This window comes from Aristolochia californica, unplaced genomic scaffold, assembly GCF_029961685.1.
Source record: "Aristolochia californica isolate CCGP_79_NKW_82.1479 unplaced genomic scaffold, dmAriCali1.0.hap1 SCAF_2, whole genome shotgun sequence".
Lineage (NCBI taxonomy): Eukaryota > Viridiplantae > Streptophyta > Magnoliopsida > Piperales > Aristolochiaceae > Aristolochia > Aristolochia californica.
This window is the reverse complement of record NW_027181881.1, coordinates 50,628,053-50,649,484: the sequence shown is the minus strand read 5'-3', so window position 1 is coordinate 50,649,484 and position 21,432 is coordinate 50,628,053. Positions and strand designations below refer to the sequence as shown.

The following is a 21,432-nucleotide window of genomic DNA, read 5'->3' as shown; positions in this document are numbered from 1 at the left end:
TATGATAAAATCCTAACAAATATTAATTACATCATTTTTCTCTTAGCATGCTTATAGAAAGTGACAAAGAAATGATTTTATGACTTTTTTTCTCTTTCCACTTCTCTTTATTTGTTGTCACGGATTTTATTTTGTATAATATTTATAAACAAAATATTTTTATCACTGATTTTTAAAATCGTGGATATTTTTTCACTTATTATTTTATTCACAGGTAAATTTTTCTATAATTAATATAAGTATTTATTAAATTAGTAACTTTAATATTTATGAGTAAATATAAAATATTTTATTTAGAATAAGTAGATTTGTTATATAGTAGTTGATGATTATTATATAAAATAAAAATATTAATTATATTTCTGTAACTAAATTACTTGGAAAGTTCATAATTATTTACCACTACTAATTTGATTCTTAATCATGTAAAAAAGTATGTTGTAAAATTTCTAAAACCTCTGTAAGTATTGTTTCCAGAACCTGAGATGCATCCAGGGAGGTTCGTCTCGAAGTCGAATATCGTATGGGAGATAAGGCGTTAAGAACGACCAAATCCGGCGGTGAGCATCAGCCTACAAAGCCGTCCATTCTTTCTGGGACCCGCTACAATTGCAGGCGCGCCCGTCTCTGCTATTGCCCAGATAAACGCACTTTTGGTGTTTTCCGATCACCCACCGAGCGAGGACCAACTGCTAGGCGAAAGTTCCTTTTCTTCGTCTTATACCCGACTCGTCCTCTTCTCCTTGCTGGGTCTGTGTCTCTGTTCCGGAAGCCATCCATTTTCATGCGCCGCGCCGCTCTCTTGAGTGAATTTCGTACCGCTGGTGAGTATTCTTACCCACCCTGAGAACCGAAGATCGACTGGCTAGTAATCGAATAAATGAAAGAAACAAAACAAGGACATAGGTCTTCATCAAAGACTTCTTCTGTCAGCTCATCGCCACTCATTTTGGATTTGGAAGACTTCAAGGTATAAACAATTATGTGATTCATTTTAGTCGTGTCGTGATTTCCTGGACGTCGATTTGAGGAGTTACATTATTACAGGGTGACTTCTCCTTCGATGCATTGTTCGGGAACTTGGTAAATGAGCTTCTTCCTTCATTTCAAGAGGATGATCGTGATGAGGGACAAGCGAATCTTCGTGGAACACAAGGGTCATCCCTCCCACTGTTTCCAAAAGTAGATGCCCTCCTGGATTTGTTTAAAGATTCTTGCAAGGAGTTGGTTGATCTTCGTCAACGGGTATAGTTGAATTGCCATCCGATGAACAGTGTGCGCAACTACCTTTTTATGTGCCAATGCAACTTTGTGTCTTTTTATATATTTGCCTTTCTTTTGTTCTTATACTGAAGATTGATGGAAGACTTTTCAATCTCAAACGGGAAGTGTCCAGTCAGGATGCGCAGCATAGGAAGACACTAAGTGAGGTTAGTTTTGATTCTCTATAATATTTGTTTATGTCCATGTTATCGATTTTCTTATATTCACAAAGTTGTATTAAATTCAACTCTACAAATGATTAAAAAGGAAATATTTAGCGTTACAATTTGTTAAAACATGTGCTACATGGTGTTTCCGTGATAAGGAAGTAACATCCATAGACGATTAGGATCACAGACATGAAACTATCAAGATGGATGTGTAACAAAACTTGGATAGCCATGATTAGTAATGATCTTAGCGGGGAATACAAGAGTTTGCAAGTAGAAAGAACAAGAGTCATTGCAGAGGACTTGGCATGTCCAAGGAGAACGAAGTAGTTCAATTATGAGGTAAATCTTGTCCATGTCAGTTAACAGACCAATGTGGACTAGATGAAGGCCAAAAATTGACATGGATGAAGGTGACCAAAAAGGACTTGCAAAAAGTGACCTATGAATGGAATTAGCTTAGTGAAAAGAAGAATGGGGGAGGATTCATGTAGCTAGCCTCAACATAGTTGGGAAAAGTTGAGGTAATGTTGATTGCGACTAGTTCAGAAAGGCGTAGGAGCACTAAGTTGAAAACTGAGCAGTTATTTGTTTCTGAGAAATAAGAAAATGTTTGGAAGAAGAAGGGAAAAGGATGTAGCTTAACTATTTTTGAAGAAAGCATGGCTTTCTCTCTTAAATTTTGTTTTATTATGGAGTGTAACAACAGAATTTTCATTCCAAGTTGCAGATAATGTCGATTGCGACTAGATCAGAAAGGCTTAAGAGCACTAAGTTGAAAAACTGAGCAGCTATTTGTTTCTGAAAAATAAGAAAATGTCAAGAAGAAGAAGGAAAAAGGATGTAGCTCTACTATTTTTGAAGAAAGCGTGGCTTTGTCTCTTAAAAGTTCTGTTTTGTTATGGAGTGTAACAACAGAAGTTTCATTCCAAGTTGCTCTATGCTGTAACCAAAACCTCTTTAGTCTAATTCATATAAATTCGGAATAGGAAGAGGAGAAAGAGAGAGAAGATGATGCTTTCTTCTGTTTTAATTGCAAACTCTGTTTATGTTTATTTTCAGCTGGAAAAGGGTGTAGATGGCCTCTTTGACAGCTTTGCAAGGCTGGATACACGTATCTCCAGTGTGGGCCAGACTGCTGCCAAAATTGGAGACCATCTGCAGGTAAGGCCTCAATTTCCCACTGATACGAGAGTGGATTAGCACTCATCTTTAATGATGCCAATTTGATTATTTCTTGTCAGAGTGCAGATTATCAGAGAGAAACTGCAAGCCAAACAATTGAGCTCATAAAGGTGTTTAAAAATAAAATTATGGTTTTAAAATCATGTTAGTGGTAATTATATAAGAGTTTAATGTACTTAGTTATTTGTGCATTGATGCTAATGTCTTGGCTGCAGTACTTGATGGAGTTCAATAGCAGTCCTGGTTACCTGATGGAACTTTCTCCTTTGTTTTCTGATGATAGTCGCGTTGCTGAGGCTGCTTCTATAACTCAAAAATTGCGTAAGTTGGCCTTGTTTGTTATATGACCACTTTTTTTTCCCATGTGGGTTACATTATACAAGATGATTCTTTTACACTGCAATTTTAGTTTGAGTGAAAAGCTTATTCAGGACGCCCTTGTGCCGTTTGAGGAACAAGTGGCACTAGTGTGCAAATTACTTGTTGGAAGAAAAGCTCAAGCCCACACGACCAAGGAAGGCCCACGAGATGGGCCCAAACCCATAAAAGTAGGACCCATAATGATTACCATGAGCTGACATCCTTATCACATCAGTTGGAAGATTAAGAAGGACTCACAAAAGTATCTTATCTTATGGTCACGTCAAAGAAGAGGTTTAGTTTGAGTTATGTTTGTCTTTTATCTATATTGAGTTATTTAATTATGTTAGGACTTATCTTTAAGTGTTAGAATTTGGGTGTAATTGGGACAAGGGTAGTTTTATTGTAATTGGACTCTACTACCATCCTCTATTATAAATAGAAGTTCATGTACTCTGATTATAATAATTAATTGATGTCAATGAAGTATTTCTCTTTTTCATAAATTCAACATGGTATCAGAGCAAGTTTTGTGAGTTGACTTGGTCAACTCACGAAGATAATGTGATCCTTTTCTCTAAACCCTAAATCCTAAGTCTAGGTTCGTAGTTATTTTTTTCAGTCCCTATACCGGTAGTTTTCTTTGCGTTTTTTACCTCTATATGAAGTTTTCATATTGCAAATTATATATTTACGGAAAGATATATGAGTCTATTTCCAAAGAAAAACGATTTGTTCCAATTGGAGTTATCTACAGAAATATGTCGATATTTGAATGAGCGAAGGTCAGATTGCAAAAAGGTTCGAGTAGCAGCAGCAATCTTCAGATTCTGAGGTATTGTTTGCTATCAAGAACTAGACTTTATATGGAGAAATATATATAAAAAGAAAGATCTGTAAGTCTATTCTTTTACCTATTCAACCAATTTTTTATCTGAGTTATCTACAAACAGAAATCGATATTTGAAGCAGCAAAGGTCAGATTGAAATAGAGGTTCGAGCGGCAGCAGAAAACCTCAACTTCCTAGGTATTTTATGCTATCAAGAAAGAGACTTTATATGAAGAATTATATATCAAAAGAAAGATACGTAAGTCTATTTTCTTACCTATTCAACTAATTCTCAGTATGATTTTTTCATAAGGAGATATTGTTCTTGGAAGAGTCGATGGTCATTTTGGAAAAAAAGGAGAAAAGTACTTAGCTCGGCCAGATGACAGAGACCTAAATCTATCAGATTATTTATCTTTTGATAATTCTATTTTATGAAGAGAAGTTATACTTGAAAGAAAGGTATTTAAGTCTACTTTTATAATAAGAAAATTTCATGTTAATCTGATCTATATTTAAAGAAATATTCGCAGTGTAAGAATCAAAGGTCATACTGGTATTTTGTTACATTGAAAATCCGAATTTAAGCCGATTGTTTTGTGTCACTTTTTGAGTTGATATATCAGGAAAATATCTCACATCTCCCTGGTTTGAGGGCTTATTTATACATCTCTGTTATTTGGGCCTATTGCTACATCTATGATATTTGGTTCAAGTTGGGATCACTGCCATTACTTCCCAGCTTGAGGGGGAGAAGTACAAGCAATACAAGAAAGAGGTATTTATTCCTTATGTTGTGGATAAGTTTATGTGACCAAAATATTCAAGAAAGGGGGAGCACAAAAGATGAAGCTTGTGCATCTAAGAAAAAATATTTATATCGGATTATGATCATGGGTCCTTCTACAAGGTTTATTATTTTGGTTCATGTTATATGTGTTAGAAGATGGTCGTGTTATATTCAGCTGCAACTATTATGTCTCTTTGGAGACATTATTATTGAAGAAGAGGTGGCCTCATGTCAACATTTATTTTACACCGTCAAAAAAATCAAAATTATTTGTGGTTGAGAGTCCATGATGGAGGAACTTTATTCCCGTCAAAAAGATCAAAATTATTTGTGGTTGGAAGTCCATGACAGAGGAACTTCATCCCCGTAAAAAAGATAAAAATTATTTGTGGTTAGAAGTCTATGACGGAGGAACTTATTATTACATCTATGTTATCCCCCCCTTGTAGTGGCTTTTATGACTCCTACCACTTGAGAGTCATTGTCTTGTGGAGGGACACGGTGGTGGACACTTCAGAGCAATGCTGATAGACACACTACTGATAGAGGACGGAGTGTGCCCTACATCCAGCATTAGGACTGGAGTATGAAACAATGACTTACCGGCTAGGAGTGATTTTTACTCTCACTTCTGCCGCAGGGTCTCATGGAAGGACGCAAAAGCGTGAGGGGAAATATTGAAAGATGAAGGCATATTGGAAGATGTGTCATTCTATACAAAAATATGCTATACATCATTTGCAGCAAGCTGAGAGTTCATGTTGTTCTCTCACCCCCAGCTTGAGGGGGAGAGTTGGAAGAGAAGCTCAAGCCCACACGACCAAGGAAGGCCTACATATATAAGATTATTATAAGATGGGTCACACGACCAAGGAAGACCCACAAGATGGGTCCAAGCCTATAAGAAGTAGGACCAACAATGATTACCATGAGCTGACATCCTTATCACATCAGTTGGAAGATCAAGAAGGACTCACAAAAGTATTTTATCTTATGGTCACGTCAAAGAAGAGTTTTAGTTTTAGTTATGTTTATCTTTTATCTATATTGAGTTATTTAATTATGTTAGAATTTATCTTTAAGTGTTAGAGTTTGGGTGTAATTGGGACAATGGTAATTTTATTGTAATTGGACTCTACGACCTTCTTTTATTATAAATAGAGTGTACTCTGATTACAACAAGTAATTGATGTCAATGAAGTATTTCTCTTTTCCATAAATTCAATATTACTGAACTCATTAATCAGTTGCCATGACGCATATATCCTTGGGGTTTGGGGTCATCGTGTATTGGCTGTGTTTTGTAATGCTCAGGTATGAGATTTGTGCACAAATTCAAAGCAGTGGCACTAGAATACGGCATACCTCTGTTACATTATTCTAATCATATCCACCCCCAACCACAAAAGAAAAGAAAAGAAACAAAAAATTTGTTACTTTCTTTTAGTCAAAACTCGTGAGTCATTTTCTCTTGCTGCACAACTGAAACTATTTTAACCTTTCTTCTAATTATAGGATCCTTTGCTGAGGAGGATGTTGTTAGACATGGTGGTATATCTATGTCTTCTGTTGTGGGAACCGCTAATGCAAGCCGGGGACTAGAAGTTGTTGTCTCAAATCTTCAGGAGTACTGCAATGGTCAGCAAAGAGCACCACTCTTTTTTTGGTCTAATCATTTAAGACCCAGTAATTATTATCTTTTATTTGTCTTCTACTGTCATTCAGAGTTGGAAAACAGATTGTTGAATCGGTTTGACACAGCCTCACAGAAACGTGAATTGTCAACAATGGGGGAATGTGCTAAAATCCTGTCACAGGTTCTCTGAAAGTCACTGCTTTCTTTTGATATTGCTTTGCCTTTTGATCTGCCTGTGTTCTGCATATGATGTATTACTTTCAAAATTCTTTATTTTTTTAGTTTCTGAGAAATTATTTTCCGAATTCTCAAGAACCTTATATTTTGTCTCTCCTCATTTCTTATTGGTGCAAATAGTTTAATGAATGTTTGCAATGAATAGTAATGGCCCTGTATGAGGTCTTTTGCCTCTGTAATTCTTTTTATAGCATGCTGAGACCATCTATTTTCAGTTTCATTCTAGTTTAGCCTTGATGACCTTTTTCTCAACTACCTGTTGGATTCCCCGTAAACTTACAGTCAGATTCTTAATACTTTTTTGGTTCATTTGAAGTTTAATGAATGAGGTTAATCTGTTGTTTCATTTTATTATTCATTGTTTTGTGTGTGCAGTTTAACAGGGGTACTAGTGCCATGCAACATTATGTAATAACCAGACCAATGTTTCTTGATGTCGAAGTCATGAATGCCGATGTCAGGATGGTTCTTGGTGATCAGGATTTGCAAGCGGGACCTAAAAATCTTGCACACGGTCTTTCTCAGCTCTACAAAGAAATAACAGGTTTTTCCTTGTCTTGCTTAACTGTAAGAAGGGTTTATGATTGCTGGAGATGAGTTAAAGCCTTTTTATGGTTATGTGATAGAGACTGTGCGGAAAGAAGCTGCGACAATAATGGCGGTATTCCCTTCTCCAAATGATGTCATGTCAATACTTGTACAGGTATTCAAAGTGATACTTTTGTTTCTCTTTCCTCCTTTTTCCTGTCTATTGTTTGAGTTGATCTTCTTTCCATAATTATGTTGTGCTTGGTCTGCCAGAGGGTTCTAGAGCAGAGGGTCTCAGCCATTTTAGATAAGTTGTTGGTGAAGCCATCTTTGGTGAACTTACCTCCTGTTGAAGAAGGAGGGCTTCTATTAGTGAGTTGAAATAATACAATATCCATTCATAAAAAGCACTATCCTCTTCTACTTTTGTTCTATGGTGGGGATAATTTTTAGATGTTAACTTATGTCCTACTTGACATGATGCTGTAGTATCTCAGAGGTTTAGCTGTGGCATATGAAAAGACACAAGAACTCGCCAAAGACTTGAGAGCAGTGGGATGTGGTGACTTGGATGTTGAAGGTAATTTTTTTTTTTTTGAAATTCACTGAATTTGTACTATTTGATGATATTGTTTCTAGTTCTAGTAGATCTATTTATTTATTCATTGCATATGTTTCATGTTTTGTTCAGGTGTCACAGAGTCCTTGTTTTCTATTCACAAAGATGATTATCCTGAACATGAGCAGGCATCCCTTGGACAACTCTATCAGGCGAAGGTTCTATGTACCTGATAAAATTGTGTTACTGTTTCAAGTTTTTATTTTTCTTTCAAAATAATAGAGCATTAGAGTAGAAACAGATCCATTCCATCAGCTGTTGTTTACTTTGTCTTTATTTGTCAGATGGAAGAGTTACATGTTGAAGGGCAACAACAATATGATTCAACTGGCACAATCTCTCATGCTAAAGGTGCTTCAAGCCCTCCTTCTCACCAGCAAATATTTGTGACTGTGGTAACAGAGCTTGTTCGTTGGAATGAAGAATCAATTTCTAGGTGCAATTTGTTTTCTTCCCAGGTGAAACATTTTCTTAAACAAAATTTATGAGCATAACAAGGAAGCATTTACAGTTAGAAAAATAGTTTAGCTGCTATGATTCTTCTTTGATTGATTGTTCTACAACCATTCTAGTCATGGATTGAGCAAAATATTGCGTCATTTAATGTTTGAAAAGCTAACCAATTTTTGCTTACGGTTTGGAATAACGGTCGAATCAGATTCGGCCAATCTTTTTGCATCTGGACAAGTGCTCTAGCAATATCAGGTCATATCTGTAGTTTTAATTTTAAACCCCTTACCTTTGAGAGACTTGAACCTAAGATCCACACTAGAAACCCCCATATGGCCATTCAGCCGAAGGCCCAATCTCTGATCATATTTTTAGTTACCTATGTATTGGTGCATTATCAGTTAAATGTCTTCCTTTGTTTGCTCTTGATGTAGTTTTAGGCAAGGTTATGTACCTCAGTCTTGGGTATTATTGATTTTCAGGATTCTATGGATCACATCTTCGGTAAAGAAGAAAAGGAAGAAAAGGGGAGAAAAATAGGGTTATGGACTTGATCCAAACCCTCCCTCTTAAGCTCTATTTATGAATGATAAAAGTACAATATTACAATTATACTCTTCACCCTAGTAAGAGTGAAAAAGAGACTTAAAACATAAACTAATTACGTCAATGCCACCCTAATTACATCATATCTTCCAACAAGTACTTTTTTAAGGTACCCAAGATCACAGATGTCACGTCAAAGATAAACTGGCTATCTTAGTTTGATTTGAAATGTCATTTAAAACTATCATTTCTTTAAATAATTAAAAAAATCATTTGTGAGAAATTCATATTTCTGTGACTAAATCATTTTCTTTTTTCAATTCATACGTTTTAACAACTGATTGAAGTTGTAATTTAAATGATTCATAGGCTCTAATCACTTACAAGACTTTTTGGTTGTCAGTTTGGAGTATAGGGTATTAATTGTATGGGTTCTTAGATTAAATATTTTTAAATTTTGCTTAATTCAGAACCTTGCATAATCTAAGTGGAGATTACTTGAAAGGTATAAGTCAATTACCTGAAAACAACCTTTTTTTTTTTTTTTTGAGAAAATGATGAATTCATTAAACTATAAACAAAAACAAGATTAGGCGGGCTTCCCCCTTACAAGAGGAGCATGGAGGGAGGCCCCTTGCTTAGCACAACCATCTGCAACAGAATTTGCAGATCAGGGAACATGGGACCAAATACAGGTAATAAGAGGAAGAATGTCCAAAATGGAGTAGTAAGCATCCCCGTGATGACATGGCGGGGGAGAGGGAGAGGAGAACCGTCCGAAGATCACCAAGGAGTCTCCCTCAATGTGGAGCGGCCCAGAGAAATGCTCACGAAAGATGATGAAGCCTCTAAAGAGGGCCTTAAGCTCAACAACAGTGGAGTCCGCAATGCCCATAGGACCGGAATAGGATAAAAGCAAGGTACCGTCCGAGTCATGGAAGGCCCCACCATAACCAGCCAAACTAGGGTTACCGAGGGAACTACCTTCGAAATTCATCTTGATGTAACCCGGATCAAGGGGTCGCTATTCCTGCATTTTTGGAGGCTTCGACGGAACTCCCAACTGTGCAATGGTGCTCCATTTTTTCCTGAGTGAGAGCCCAGAGAGAGCAAAGAACTCCTTCCTAGAGTGAAGCCAAGCAGAGATGTGGCCTATAGTGAAAACAGCCTTTCATTTATATAATTGATAATTTTGTGATCTTGAATATTGAGTTATAAAATATGGTTTCAAGAAAAATTGTTATTAGTATGATAAGTGGGTAAGAATCTTTTGTTTATTTAGGCAGAAAATTCATGATAACATCATATTGGTTCATGAGGTCTGATAAATTATTTAACATGCACATAACTTTGAATTTCAGAGCATCTAATATGATGTACACATTATAGATGCAAACTATTGTACCAGTTAAGAGAGGGTTTCAGACTTTCTTAATTCATCTCAGACCTAGTCACCCCCCCCCACAAAAAAAAAAAAAAAAAAAAAAAAAAAAAAAAAAAAAAAAACGAAGCAAAAAAAATTATTTTTGCTGTTTTGGAGGATTGTTATTTTTCTTGCTAGCATTTTCCTGAAGAATTTTCTTACCAGTGAATTTTAACTTATTGATGTCCTTTCCTTCTGAATGGATATTTGGTTTCAGCATGCAGCCTGCCACTCTTGCAGCAAATGTGAAATTAGTATTTACTTGCCTCCTTGATCAAGTAAGTTCCATGTAGATTTCTGTGTGTTAGTTTGTCAGCATTTAATGTTTGTATGATGAGCTTAGTCTTTTGTTCTTTTAGGTGAGCAAATACATAACTGATGGACTTGAGCATGCCTGTGAGAGCTTAAATGAAGCTGCTTCAATGCGGGAAAGATTCATGATTGGCTCAATTGTCAGTAGAAGGGTGGCTGCTGCTGCATCTGCTGTAGGATTATACTCTTCACTTCCATATTTTATATGCTTTTTTTTTAATGCTTATTTATCAATAAGAAGTGGCAATAACTGGTGTAACATATTTGTCTAGGTTCTAATCTTCATCTTTTTATATAACTTATACATTTTCTTTCAAAAATAAAATAAAATATTTGTCAAGGTTCTTGTGTCACAATCAATAATGTGTATCACTTTTCAGTGTCATCTGGACCTCAAAAAAAGAAAAGAGTCTTTTGGAACCAATATTTTTCTTGTTAAACACTAATCATGCATTTTTAAGGCAAATCACTTTATGAATTTCCCGTCTTTTTGTTCTTTTTGAGACCCAAGGTTTTTGGTTTTGCTTCAGCCGTTGAGCTATAGTTGATGATTGATGTGCAGGCAGAGGCTGCTGCAGCTGCTGGTGAAAGTAGTTTCAGATCATTTATGGTGGCTGTACAACGTTGTGCTAGCAGTGTGGCCATTGTTCAACAAGCACGTCCATGCTGTATTCCTATTTTCAAAGATTGTCGTAAATTCTGATTCATAATACTGATACAAAACCCTTATTTTTTACCAGTACTTCACAAACTCAATTGCTCGGCTTTTACTACATGTCGATGGTGCACATGCTGCTTCATGTGAAGAAATGGTGACGGCTATGTCACGTGCAGAGGCAGCTGCTTTCAAGGGGCTTCAACAATGCATTGAAACTGTGATGGCTGAGGCATGTATTTTACAAAATCTCATACTGAATTTTACATAAAATCTGTCTGTCACTGGCATATGATAGAACTGTGTAATACCTAGCTTTTCTAGTTGCTAGTGGGTGATGGTTGACAGCAATCACTAGTGCACTGATGGTTTGAGAGAGGCATGTTAGCTAACATAGTGTTCCTCATCCAATTAAGAAATTATACTTGTCAGTATCTGAGTGGCAAAGTTGGGTTATCTTGTCTTGGGTTGCTTCTTCTTCTTCTTCTTCTTCTTCTTAGGCAAGTAGCAATATCCAGATTCTAAGTGGTTTGCTTAACTGTTGTCCATCTTATGCTCGGGGAGGTAGTAGAGAGAAAAAAGTGATAGATCTAATTCCTTATGTAGCAAAGTTAACTAGTCAACTGAATCTCTGAAGCTAAACTTACATTATTAATGTTCACATTATTTTTCCAGAAAAGAAAGGTTCATGTTGTGGTAAATTCCATCTAATGGCTGATAGATTACTGCACAGGCGAAATATGTGATAAAAATTTCTATTCACTTCACTCTGCTTTTTCAGTTATGCTTTTTGTTGAACTTTAATTTTACCTTGACTGGTTTATATCCACTTCACTTTTGGTTTCTTATTCAAGCTACTTTTCAGATTATATTCTGTTCCAAAAGTGTTCTTTTGGGCAGGTAGAGCGACTTCTGTCTTCTGAACAGAAACTCACAGACTATCGAACTCCTGATGATGGAATGATACCTGACCACAGGCCAACAAATGCATGCACAAGGTTTTCAACAGTACATAGAATGATCTTACATAATGGACTAATATAATGTATTCGTTTATTTATTTATTCGGGTAATCTTCAGAGTCGTGGCTTATCTCTGGAGGGTACTTGATTCTGCCTTCACTGCTTTAGAAGGCCAAAATAAACAAGCTTTCCTGACTGAACTGGTAATATTAACTAGCATTTTCAATTTCCTATGAATAATCTTTATGAAATCTCCTTTCCCATGTAGCTTTAACTGAAGATTTTGTGCATCATTTTCTTTAAAATTGTAAACATTATGTATATATATATATATATTGGCGTGTCTTTTGGGGCGTCTCTGATTATTTGTGTGAAACAACTTCTCATTCATATGGATAGCTGTACACACAAAGAGAAGGAGATGCATGACAGCAATGAGCATAAACGGCATTTAATAGTATTGTAATTGAGTCTCTTTGGACCACTAGATTAAGTTAAAATTAATATTAAAAATTGATGACCTTTAAATCTTGATATCTTCACTGCCATACTGTAGAAAAGAAATTTTTATGTGTGTCAAAATACTGACAGTGTGGCTTGTCAATTCCAGGGAAACAGGTTGCATAAAGGGTTTGTAAGTCATTGGCTGAAGTTCACCTTTAGTGCCAGGTAAAGAATTTAATTCTCTACTGTGGATCTTAACTGTCTGTTCTAGGTAAAGATGACATATTATTAGTCTATTAGTTTTAGTGTTCAGCCATTTTTATACCACATTCGTCTTTCTGCATTGAATATGAAGATGCTGTAGATCCCAGAATTTGTTGTGGCCGTTAGTGCAAGAAGCTAATATCATATTTGGGCAGCATGTCATAGTACCTACTGATCAATATATAGACAAAATTTTGTTGGATTTTCGAATGCCCCTTGTGTATCAAATTTTTAATATGGTAGAGATTTTTTTTTAAAAATGGTAGATATTCAATTCTGTTGTGTGAAAACTTCCTCAGTTATTTCAAACATATCAGACATTACCAAATAAGAGAACACATTTGAGTCAAACTAATGGGTAATAGAGAAAATCTTAAGATGATCTGTGCCTGTTGTAGGGGAGGCCAGCTAGTTCTCCAAACAGAAGAGTTTTGTCTGTCAGTGACTGGCAAGAAATAGAGGAAATGTAGTCTTGGATAGGAGTGGAGCAAAACTTCGAAATAGACTATGCAAATGGAGAAGTAAATGATGCAGAGACTGCAGGAGGACTATATATAGGATCAACATGGTGGTGAAGTGCTGTGGTGACGATGATGATGATGATGATTGACTAATACTATTAAAACAAATAATGAGTGACTGAAATTTGAAGGTTTTTTGTTGTTGTTTTCTTCTCTTCTGAAACCCAGAGGAGACTGGTATGGGGTTATCAGGTAAATCATTTAGTTCACTATGTTGTTGTCTTTAAGTATTTAGGCAAATACATTTTTGTCAATTTTCATTTGGACCTTTGCTAGTTCGATGTAATTAAGATTAGGGAAAAGTTCACTTTCTGTGGAGCAGATTTTGGATCCTTTCTTTCAGTCATGGGACATTGTTCTTATTTAACTGGGAGGACTGACCTAAATAATATCCTGACTGATGTCTTATCGCATGTTAGTTCCATACTCCAATACATATATCAAAAGAATTTCCTCATAGGGCGTATTTCCTTCATTTCAGCATGATGTGAAATCTTGTTACCTTGTTTATTATAATTTCATTTGTGAAAATCTTGTTTATGAATCTTAGAGGTTTAGGAAAACTAAGTCTAAGCCTTAGATCTATGGATTTTTTGCCATGTTACTTTTTTGCAAGTTGTGTTTTTGAAAGTAGGAAATCAACCTGAAGTGGCTCACTTAATCTTGATAAATTTTAACTACAATAGTAAAAAATTTCCTTGAAAATTTCTGTAATAGTAATAGGTCCTGGGCGCATGTGGGATAGTGGATAACATTATCACTAATTAGAATGCTGAATGGGAAAATTTGAATGACAGGCAGCAAATTTCTGGAACCTGTCTTTCCCTATGTTTGCTGATCCAAGTCTTCTGTGCAGTGGTGGTCTTCGGCTGAAGCGTGACATAACTGAGTATGGGGAGTTCCTTAGGAGCTTCAACGCTCCCAGCATTGATGAAAAATTTGAGCTGTTGGGCATGTAAGTGGAAACTTTTCCTGCCTGAATTTCATTTATTGCTTAGAAATGTTTTGTTGAGCTTTTCTTTTTCTGAGTGGTAAATTCTGTGCTTCAAATTAACAAACATCTACTTGTTTTCAGCATGGCAAATGTCTTCATTGTAGCACCAGAAAGTCTTCCTACATTGTTCGAGGGAAACCCAAGTATCCGAAAAGATGCATTGAAGTATGAAATGTTGAACTCTTTTCTCTTTATTGGTTTCTCTGACATAGGACATGGATTTTCTAGAATCTCTACAGTTATGATGTGTTAAATGATGGCTGGGTTGGCCCCATTTTCAGGTTTATTCAACTCAGAGATGACTTTAAAACTGCAAAAATAGCTTCAAGGTTCAACAATTTGATGGCAGACAATTAGATACAAAAGATCAGGAGGAAGATTCAGTTGAATGTGTTCTATTTAAGAGAAAATGACACTAAATAATCAGAGGAGCTTCTTCTACTAGGAACTGGGCGTTTTGGTAGTACAAAAGCCAGACTTAAGTCAATGAATTGTTGGTTGATGAATGCTCCTGAATTTGGTCTAGAATCTGTCCGGTTAAATTTCGTTTCAATACCATCCAAGTCCATTGAGCAAAATGTTAAAGTTTTGCTGTCAATATAAACTTCTACAATAAAATCTCTTAATTGGGTACATCCATCGATATTCTACAAAATCACCACGATAATAGTGCTTCTTGAGTTAGATGAACTATCAAATCGACCATTATGTAAAAATAAAATGAGGGTGTAAACATTTATTCCAACTAACATAAGATCACCACGATGTCTCCCTATGAATTTTCAATGCATCAACTCTCAAGTGTTTTTGAAAACAACCTCTCCCTAGCATAATCGCAACTCAAACATTGAAATAGATACATTATTTGATAGATAACCATGTAATCTCTTCAGAAGTAAACATTTGCATCACTATGTGACAGCCATGACACTTTAAGCCTGATACCTGTAAAGAACCACCCTAACGCAGTGTCATATATTTGAAGTCAAGTTCAGCATTTACCGAGTCTTTCATTTTACCAAGTCTAGCATTCATACAGTCTCATCTACTATTAGACAGAATACTACGCCTTAAAGTTGATATTTAGAACACAGGAGGAAGAAAAATAGAGCTAAAAGCATGAATTTGATCAAGCAAGATGGTATCGGAGGTTAAGTTCAAGCCTAAATCCGTCTGCTTGTCTCATATGTACTCGATTCGTATCATTCACCTCTGAAAATGATTTGGAAAGATGTTAGTTTATATTGACGGGCCAAAAATTTTAAAAAAATTCTGAAGAACAATTAAAAATCATACAAGGCGATTCTGTTACTACCTAATCTGATCCCCTGATGACAGAAATTGATTGCACTGCAATAAGTCCATTTGATGATTACGATTGGTATCGGGGACTCTAATCGTAATTTCTTATTTTGCACTGAAACATGCTCCTTCACGTTGGTTGACTCGGACAAAGAAGAGTTAATCGCAGAGACTGTCTTTCCTTCCAAATGGGTAAAAAAAGATTAAAAATGTCTCACCAGAAGGAAAAGAACGACAGCCGTGAATATGAAAATATCACGTGTGTACTTGTTTATGTTGTCTCTGCATTTTAATTGTTAAGCCAGGAGCTTCGTCGTTTCCATGGCGTTGGATTTCAGAATTCAATATGTTTAGACTAACCCCCCCAATGATCCTATCCAACGGTCAACTTTTTTTTTTTTTTTAAATGGAGTTTTTCGTTTATTTAGAGATCTGATATGTATCGACTGCGATGCGATACACCCCACCATTGATGTGTATGCTTAAGCCTAGCCTTGCAGGATTCTTCAATGGTGTTTTGTAGTCCAACCACCTTCATCTGAGTTATTGATATATCCTGCGCATTCAAGCTCCATTAGAGAAGCGTACATCTTCTTCCCAGCGAGCAACTGATTAATATCTGCCTTCTTCAACCTCAGTATTGTGTATCAAGGATCGATCGATGCGGACTCTTAGTTTCATTCTTGGAGTCATGGGTGAGTTATCATTTCCTGATGCGATGCTTTCTTCACCAATGTATCCTCCTCTTTTCGTCGTTTCCCCTTTTTACTGCGTCTGCAAAAAGAGAAGAGGCTGACTTCTGTGACTTGTCTGCTCCATTTCAGGGAATGTGAGCTCTTTGTTGATATTTGCTTCTCCAATGTCAGTACCTATCATCCGGAGGACGACCCATAAAACCTTTTACAAGCTTTTGAATCTATAATTTTTTGCTTTAATTCTACGTCGTCTTACGTTAATATTCTGGCCGCCGTTGCAGTCAGACGTTCTCCCGGATAGTGAAGAAAGGGTCGACGGAGGACTTCGAAGGCCTTCCATATATCTGTACATTTCTGAGCTCATCCCTCTGGACTTACTATGGCTTGACGAAGCCAAGTGGGTATCTGATTGCCACTGTCAACAGCGTCGGCGTTGTTCTGGAATTTATCTACATCATTCTTTTCCTCATTTATGCACCTCCGCTTAAAAGGGTGAGATTGCTTCTCATTTGATCCTTCTTCAATCACCACGCACAACCTCCATGAATATGTCCCCTATCGAAGATCGATCGGTGTTTTGATTTCATTTAGACGTCTTCTAGGTGAAGACGGGTATCTTTGTGGCGATTCTGGACGTCGGTTTTCTGGGAGCAGCTGTTCTGGTGACTCGCCTTGCCATCCATGGGACTCTGCGAGTGACTGTGATTGGGCTCCTGTGCGTCGGACTGACCATCTTCATGTACGGCTCGCCTCTAGCTTCCATGGTAAAATCTTTGTCGCCCCTCCAATTAAAAGTGAAAAAGTGAGGACTCCCCCAGTTTATCTGTGGCACGTTCATGATCGACGACCAAGGATTCAATCCGGAGGCCACGTTTGCCTTCTTTAATTCCCCCTTTCTGCTACATCGAATCATTAATAGTTAAACCAGCTGGGTTGGTACTTCCTGCTCCACTAGAAAGAAAGCTTAGTTCTTTCAGTTCTTTAATTCCGCAAAGGCCGCATGTCGCCATTCAGTCCCGTAGACAAATATCTTTAATTACCCAAAAAAACAAAGTTAAAGAATGTGCAACTCCTCTATTTCAAACGCAGGGATGGAATTAAATTCTCAGTCATCTATTAATTCTGGTCATTCAATTCTTTAAAATTACTCAAAACTAATCCTATCTCTGATCATGTCTATAGAAAACGGTGATAACAACGAGGAGCGTGGAGTATATGCCGTTCTTTCTCTCATTTTTCCTCTTCATCAATGGAGGAATTTGGACGTTTTACTCGGTTCTGGAACGAGACATCTTCGTCGGGGTAAGTTGCATTCTCATTCATTACTCATGATTACATGGCCTGCTTCTTCCGCTGAAAGGAAAAAAAAATAAAAAAAAATCAGAAAATCAACTTGTGAATCCGAACTCATTCTGACCACAAGCATTTTAACATGTGCGCTTTCGCTTTCCCAACTGTCCGTCTTTACCTTAGATTGAGTTGTCTCTTCCCTTCTTTCAAGGGATGATATGTTGTTTTTGTCCCTGGTGACTGAAAATGCATTTCTGAATGACGGGAATGATGGAACTTGATTTCTACCTTGTCGTCGCTTGTTTGAATTTAGGGTCAGCAGCGGTACCCTGTCGTATACATCCAAGTAACAGAGAAACGAAGATGAACCTCAGAAGTTTTTTCAGCTAAATATTGAAAAGGAAAGAGGTAGTAGAAAAATGGAACTAGTTAGTTGTTAACTTCTTCTTTACCTGTTTCGGTATTTTCAGTTAAATAACTGAATATGTTTGACAGATTTCCTTGTATCCAAGTTAATAAGATTTTGAAGCAATTGATCAAAGTAGGTTTACGCGCGGCTTTGAAGTTTGGCTGGCCCGTTCTTTCCTGTTTCTCAAAAAATTTACTTTTTCCAGACTGCAAAATCAAGATACTCTAAACTCGGAAGATTAAACTGGTTTCTTCGCTTGTGAATATTGTTTATATATTTTCAGCTGCGTTTCAGGTTTAGTTTCGAAATTTCCTTTCTTCAACAATGATGTTGTGATGCTCGGAAAACCAAATTCATGAATGTATTTCTTGAATAATCTTCTTCACCAACTCCGTCTCGTGCTCTCTTCCGGTCATCAAGAGCAAAAACGTAACCCAAATATTAGTGGCTTCTGTCCCTTTGTTGTGCAGGTACCAAACGGGACGGGCTTTGTGTTCGGAGCAGCTCAGTTGATCCTTTACGCTATCTACAGGCAAGCCAACAGAGCTGATTCCGGAGTACAGGGACTTGAGGAAGCTCGGCAGAGACTAATCCAATCAAGTGCAGTCAATGGGGAAGATGATGACAAGATCACTGCGCCATAAATTGATAGAAGAGGAAGAAGATCAATCTTTTACGATATGGGATGAAGTAATAGCATTATTAAAAGGATAAATCTTCAGTTTGTTTCCTTGGATTGAACGCATGCACAGGCAAGGACAATCACTAGTCCTCTCCCAACCATGGCCAATGCCGAATGTCATTCAATACCTTGATCATGTTTCGTGAATGGCAATTCTTCGTTTTTCTTGTGGGATGTAATATACAAAGTCATTCATTTCTGTTGTCAAGTTCTTCGTATGGGTGATGAATTATGGTAATTTATTAGAAAAAATTTCTACAGTCATCATGATCGTTTTTTTCTATTTTTTATAAGAGAGTGAGGTGCTGCCTATTTGAGATCGATTCACAGTTTGATCCCAAAAGAATCCAATTGGAAAGATACCATTAAGGGTTCTTTCTGGTACAAATTACAGATAATGGATGGCTCTCTCTCCATGAGAGAGGTTTTGGGAGACAACACATCAGAACTACGGTAACTAATTTGCAGAAGAGCCATTGAGATTTGAAGCAAACTCGCTCATCTGTTAATTCTCGAGCTAAGGCAGTTATCTGTTTCATATTAGTCTTCGTCTCCTTCTTCTTTGTGGAACTTCCAAACTGCCGCCATTAGCCAATTAGATCTGTACCAGATCAGTGGCTACAGAAGGCTGTAAATCTGAAGACATTTTAGAGTTATCTAATCGGTGGCTACAAAAAGCAGTAAATCTGTACCAGATCACTACAGATTCCATATTTCTACTTCACCCAGGATAGTAGTTCATCCACCTCCATCTGAATCGCCTCTTCCTCTAAGTCAGCCTGGTTCTTCTTGTCTCGCCATGAAAGCATGCACCTTTGCATCGGCCTGATCTTTGTCCGACGTTTTAACTTGTTAACGAACGAAGGAAGACGAAGGGAAATATACGTAACAGTCGAACGTTAACTAGAAGCTTTGACGTTACAATGGAGAAGAAATACATTTTTGCAGGAGAATTACGATGTCTCACAGCGACTGTTGGATTTCTGTACATGCCAATTGCCAAAAGTGAAGCCCATTTAGTCTGATTCTTTCGTTTAGAAAAGTCGATTTGACGTATCATCTATTTCGGAAAAGAAGAAAAAAATGATCAATAGCTTTCCCATCGGCGGGGGCCAAATTTCTCAGAGCGCTGTATCAGGAAGAGGAGGTGGGCTGGTCAAGGACGGAGCAATGCCCCCGACTCCCTTTTATTATACTTTGTAATATCTTTGGAGTACTCTTATATGCCCCGTTAGTGCCCCTCATTTGAAATTTATACTTCATAAAAAAATTAGAAATATTTTTCATAGGATACACATTTCTAAGAAATATAAATGAAAAATTGATAATCAATCTCATACATTACCATACTTATTCAAAAATTTGTAGTAAAATAAATTATCACATACAAAATTATCATAAAAATTTGTCTTGGAGTACTCTTATATGTCCTGCTAGTGCCCCTTATTTGAAATTTATATTTCATAAAAAAGCTAGAAATATTTTTCATAGGATACATATTTCTAAGAAACATAAATGAAAATTGATAATCAATCTCATATATTATCATACTTATTTGATAAATTATCAAATACAAAATTGTCTTGTCAAAATCAATTGTCAAATACTTACTCAAAAAAAATTCTTATGGTTTTTCATCCCATTTGAGTTAGAAATATATATGATTTTTCTCGTAAGAATTTGTAACTAAAAAAATGTTTCCAGAAAATATGAGGCACTAATAGTTATTGGAAACATATTTTTACTAGAAATGCATTTTCAGTTTTTTTTTGTAGAAAAGGCTCTAACAGGTAGGGATGGCATCGAACCGAGCCGGTTCGCAAATAGTTTGAGCTCAGCTTAGTTCCAGCTCGGTTTGGTTCGAATAAACCCGATCTATAATCGAATTCAAGATTGGGTTTCCTACTCGTTAAATAAACGAGTTGAACCCTAACGAAGCTCGGTTCGGTTCGCAAGCTCGCGAAACATCTCGTTTACTTAAAGAGTTTGGACCAGATGCGAAACCTTTCCCTCTCAAATTTTGGACGGATGCAAACTAGTGTTTCAAGCTTCCCGGTACCGTCGATCCACACACTTTGCATTGGTTGAGTGTCGGTCACAGATTTCCCTGCGCGTCATCCATCGTGCATCACGACCAGAGAGATGGTGAGCAATGGGGATGAACAAAAAGGATATGGGTTCAAATTTTGTGGAGGAAAATTCGTTTTATTGTTATTTACAGGTAGGGATTGGACTTGGACCTGTATGGATTCATCATAAACGAAGAAACACCTTTCTGGGCAAGTATCCGTCGTGCATTATTGGCTCTACGACATGTTGGAACATAGCCAAAGTTGGTGCTAGGTGCGTTGTCATCGATTACGACGGTAGATGACGTTGAGGTGGTGATGGAGGCCGGTGTAGGGCGTTGCTCTCTGGGCGTACCTGGAGGTTGAAGACGACCTCTAGGGTTCAAACTAAGTTCGATGCGACTCACCCATTCCAAACCACGCAAACAGGTCGGTAATCCTTAAAAAAAGAAAAAAATGTTGAGTGTGGGATTTGAACCCATGCCCTCAACTTAAATTATTGGGAAATTACCTATAGGCCATCTCACTTTAATTATTATTGTTGTATACATTTAATAGGTATTTGAATAACTAGAAAATCAATATATATTTTACATGTATATATGAATGTATAAATGCATATTTATGATAATTTTTTATCTTATGAAAATTTTTATTTAGGCTTTTATACATACTTAGTTTTCATGCATATTTTTGGTTGACTTAAATATAAGGAATTAATAATTAACATCAATTTAAGTCATTTATTTTGGTGTCATATTTTTGGTTACATTTGAATAATTGAGTAACAGCCACA

The 21,432-nt window shown here is 36.7% G+C and overlaps 2 protein-coding genes across 3 annotated transcripts; both read left to right on the top strand.

Annotated features, from left to right (window-relative positions):
• Positions 1-592: 592 nt before the first annotated feature.
• On the top strand, positions 593-14,809 carry LOC137955804 (exocyst complex component SEC10b-like). Of its 2 annotated transcripts, XM_068802931.1 has the most exons (24): positions 593-970; positions 1,048-1,245; positions 1,356-1,430; positions 2,496-2,597; positions 2,678-2,728; positions 2,834-2,939; positions 6,114-6,236; positions 6,324-6,415; positions 6,847-7,015; positions 7,098-7,174; positions 7,273-7,371; positions 7,489-7,579; positions 7,691-7,776; positions 7,903-8,076; positions 10,262-10,315; positions 10,397-10,522; positions 10,912-11,004; positions 11,090-11,236; positions 11,905-12,002; positions 12,085-12,169; positions 12,577-12,635; positions 14,052-14,150; positions 14,271-14,354; positions 14,471-14,809. In XM_068802931.1, the coding sequence occupies exons 1-24, from the start codon at positions 881-883 to the stop codon at positions 14,544-14,546; spliced, it is 2,454 nt and encodes an 817-aa protein (XP_068659032.1). In that variant the 5' UTR covers positions 593-880; the 3' UTR covers positions 14,547-14,809. The 2 variants fall into 2 exon arrangements, with proteins under 2 accessions (XP_068659032.1, XP_068659031.1); XM_068802930.1 differs by lacking the exons at positions 12,085-12,169; positions 12,577-12,635; positions 14,052-14,150; positions 14,271-14,354; positions 14,471-14,809 and having other exon boundaries at positions 7,903-8,054; positions 10,255-10,315; positions 11,870-11,996.
• A 1,343-nt stretch (positions 14,810-16,152) lies between these two features.
• LOC137955261 (bidirectional sugar transporter SWEET17-like) lies at positions 16,153-18,529 on the top strand. The gene is made up of 6 exons (XM_068802121.1): positions 16,153-16,186; positions 16,316-16,352; positions 16,468-16,678; positions 16,789-16,950; positions 17,369-17,488; positions 18,356-18,529. Exons 1-6 carry the CDS (start codon positions 16,153-16,155, stop codon positions 18,527-18,529), a joined length of 738 nt encoding a protein of 245 aa, XP_068658222.1.
• Positions 18,530-21,432: the final 2,903 nt, after the last annotated feature.

Excerpts from the sequence above, each read along its gene's own strand:
- LOC137955261 (XM_068802121.1), top strand. The coding sequence starts at position 16,153 with ATGCGGACTCTTAGTTTCATTCTTGGAGTCATGG. Across the intron at positions 16,679-16,788 it reads ATGCACCTCCGCTTAAAAGG|GTGAAGACGGGTATCTTTGT; the intron begins GTGAGATTGCTT and ends GACGTCTTCTAG. Across the intron at positions 17,489-18,355 it reads AACGAGACATCTTCGTCGGG|GTACCAAACGGGACGGGCTT; the intron begins GTAAGTTGCATT and ends TTTGTTGTGCAG.
- LOC137955804 (XM_068802931.1), top strand. The coding sequence starts at position 881 with ATGAAAGAAACAAAACAAGGACATAGGTCTTCATCAAAGACTTCTTCT. Across the intron at positions 7,372-7,488 it reads AAGAAGGAGGGCTTCTATTA|TATCTCAGAGGTTTAGCTGT; the intron begins GTGAGTTGAAAT and ends ATGATGCTGTAG. Across the intron at positions 8,077-10,261 it reads GCAATTTGTTTTCTTCCCAG|CCTGCCACTCTTGCAGCAAA; the intron begins GTGAAACATTTT and ends TTCAGCATGCAG.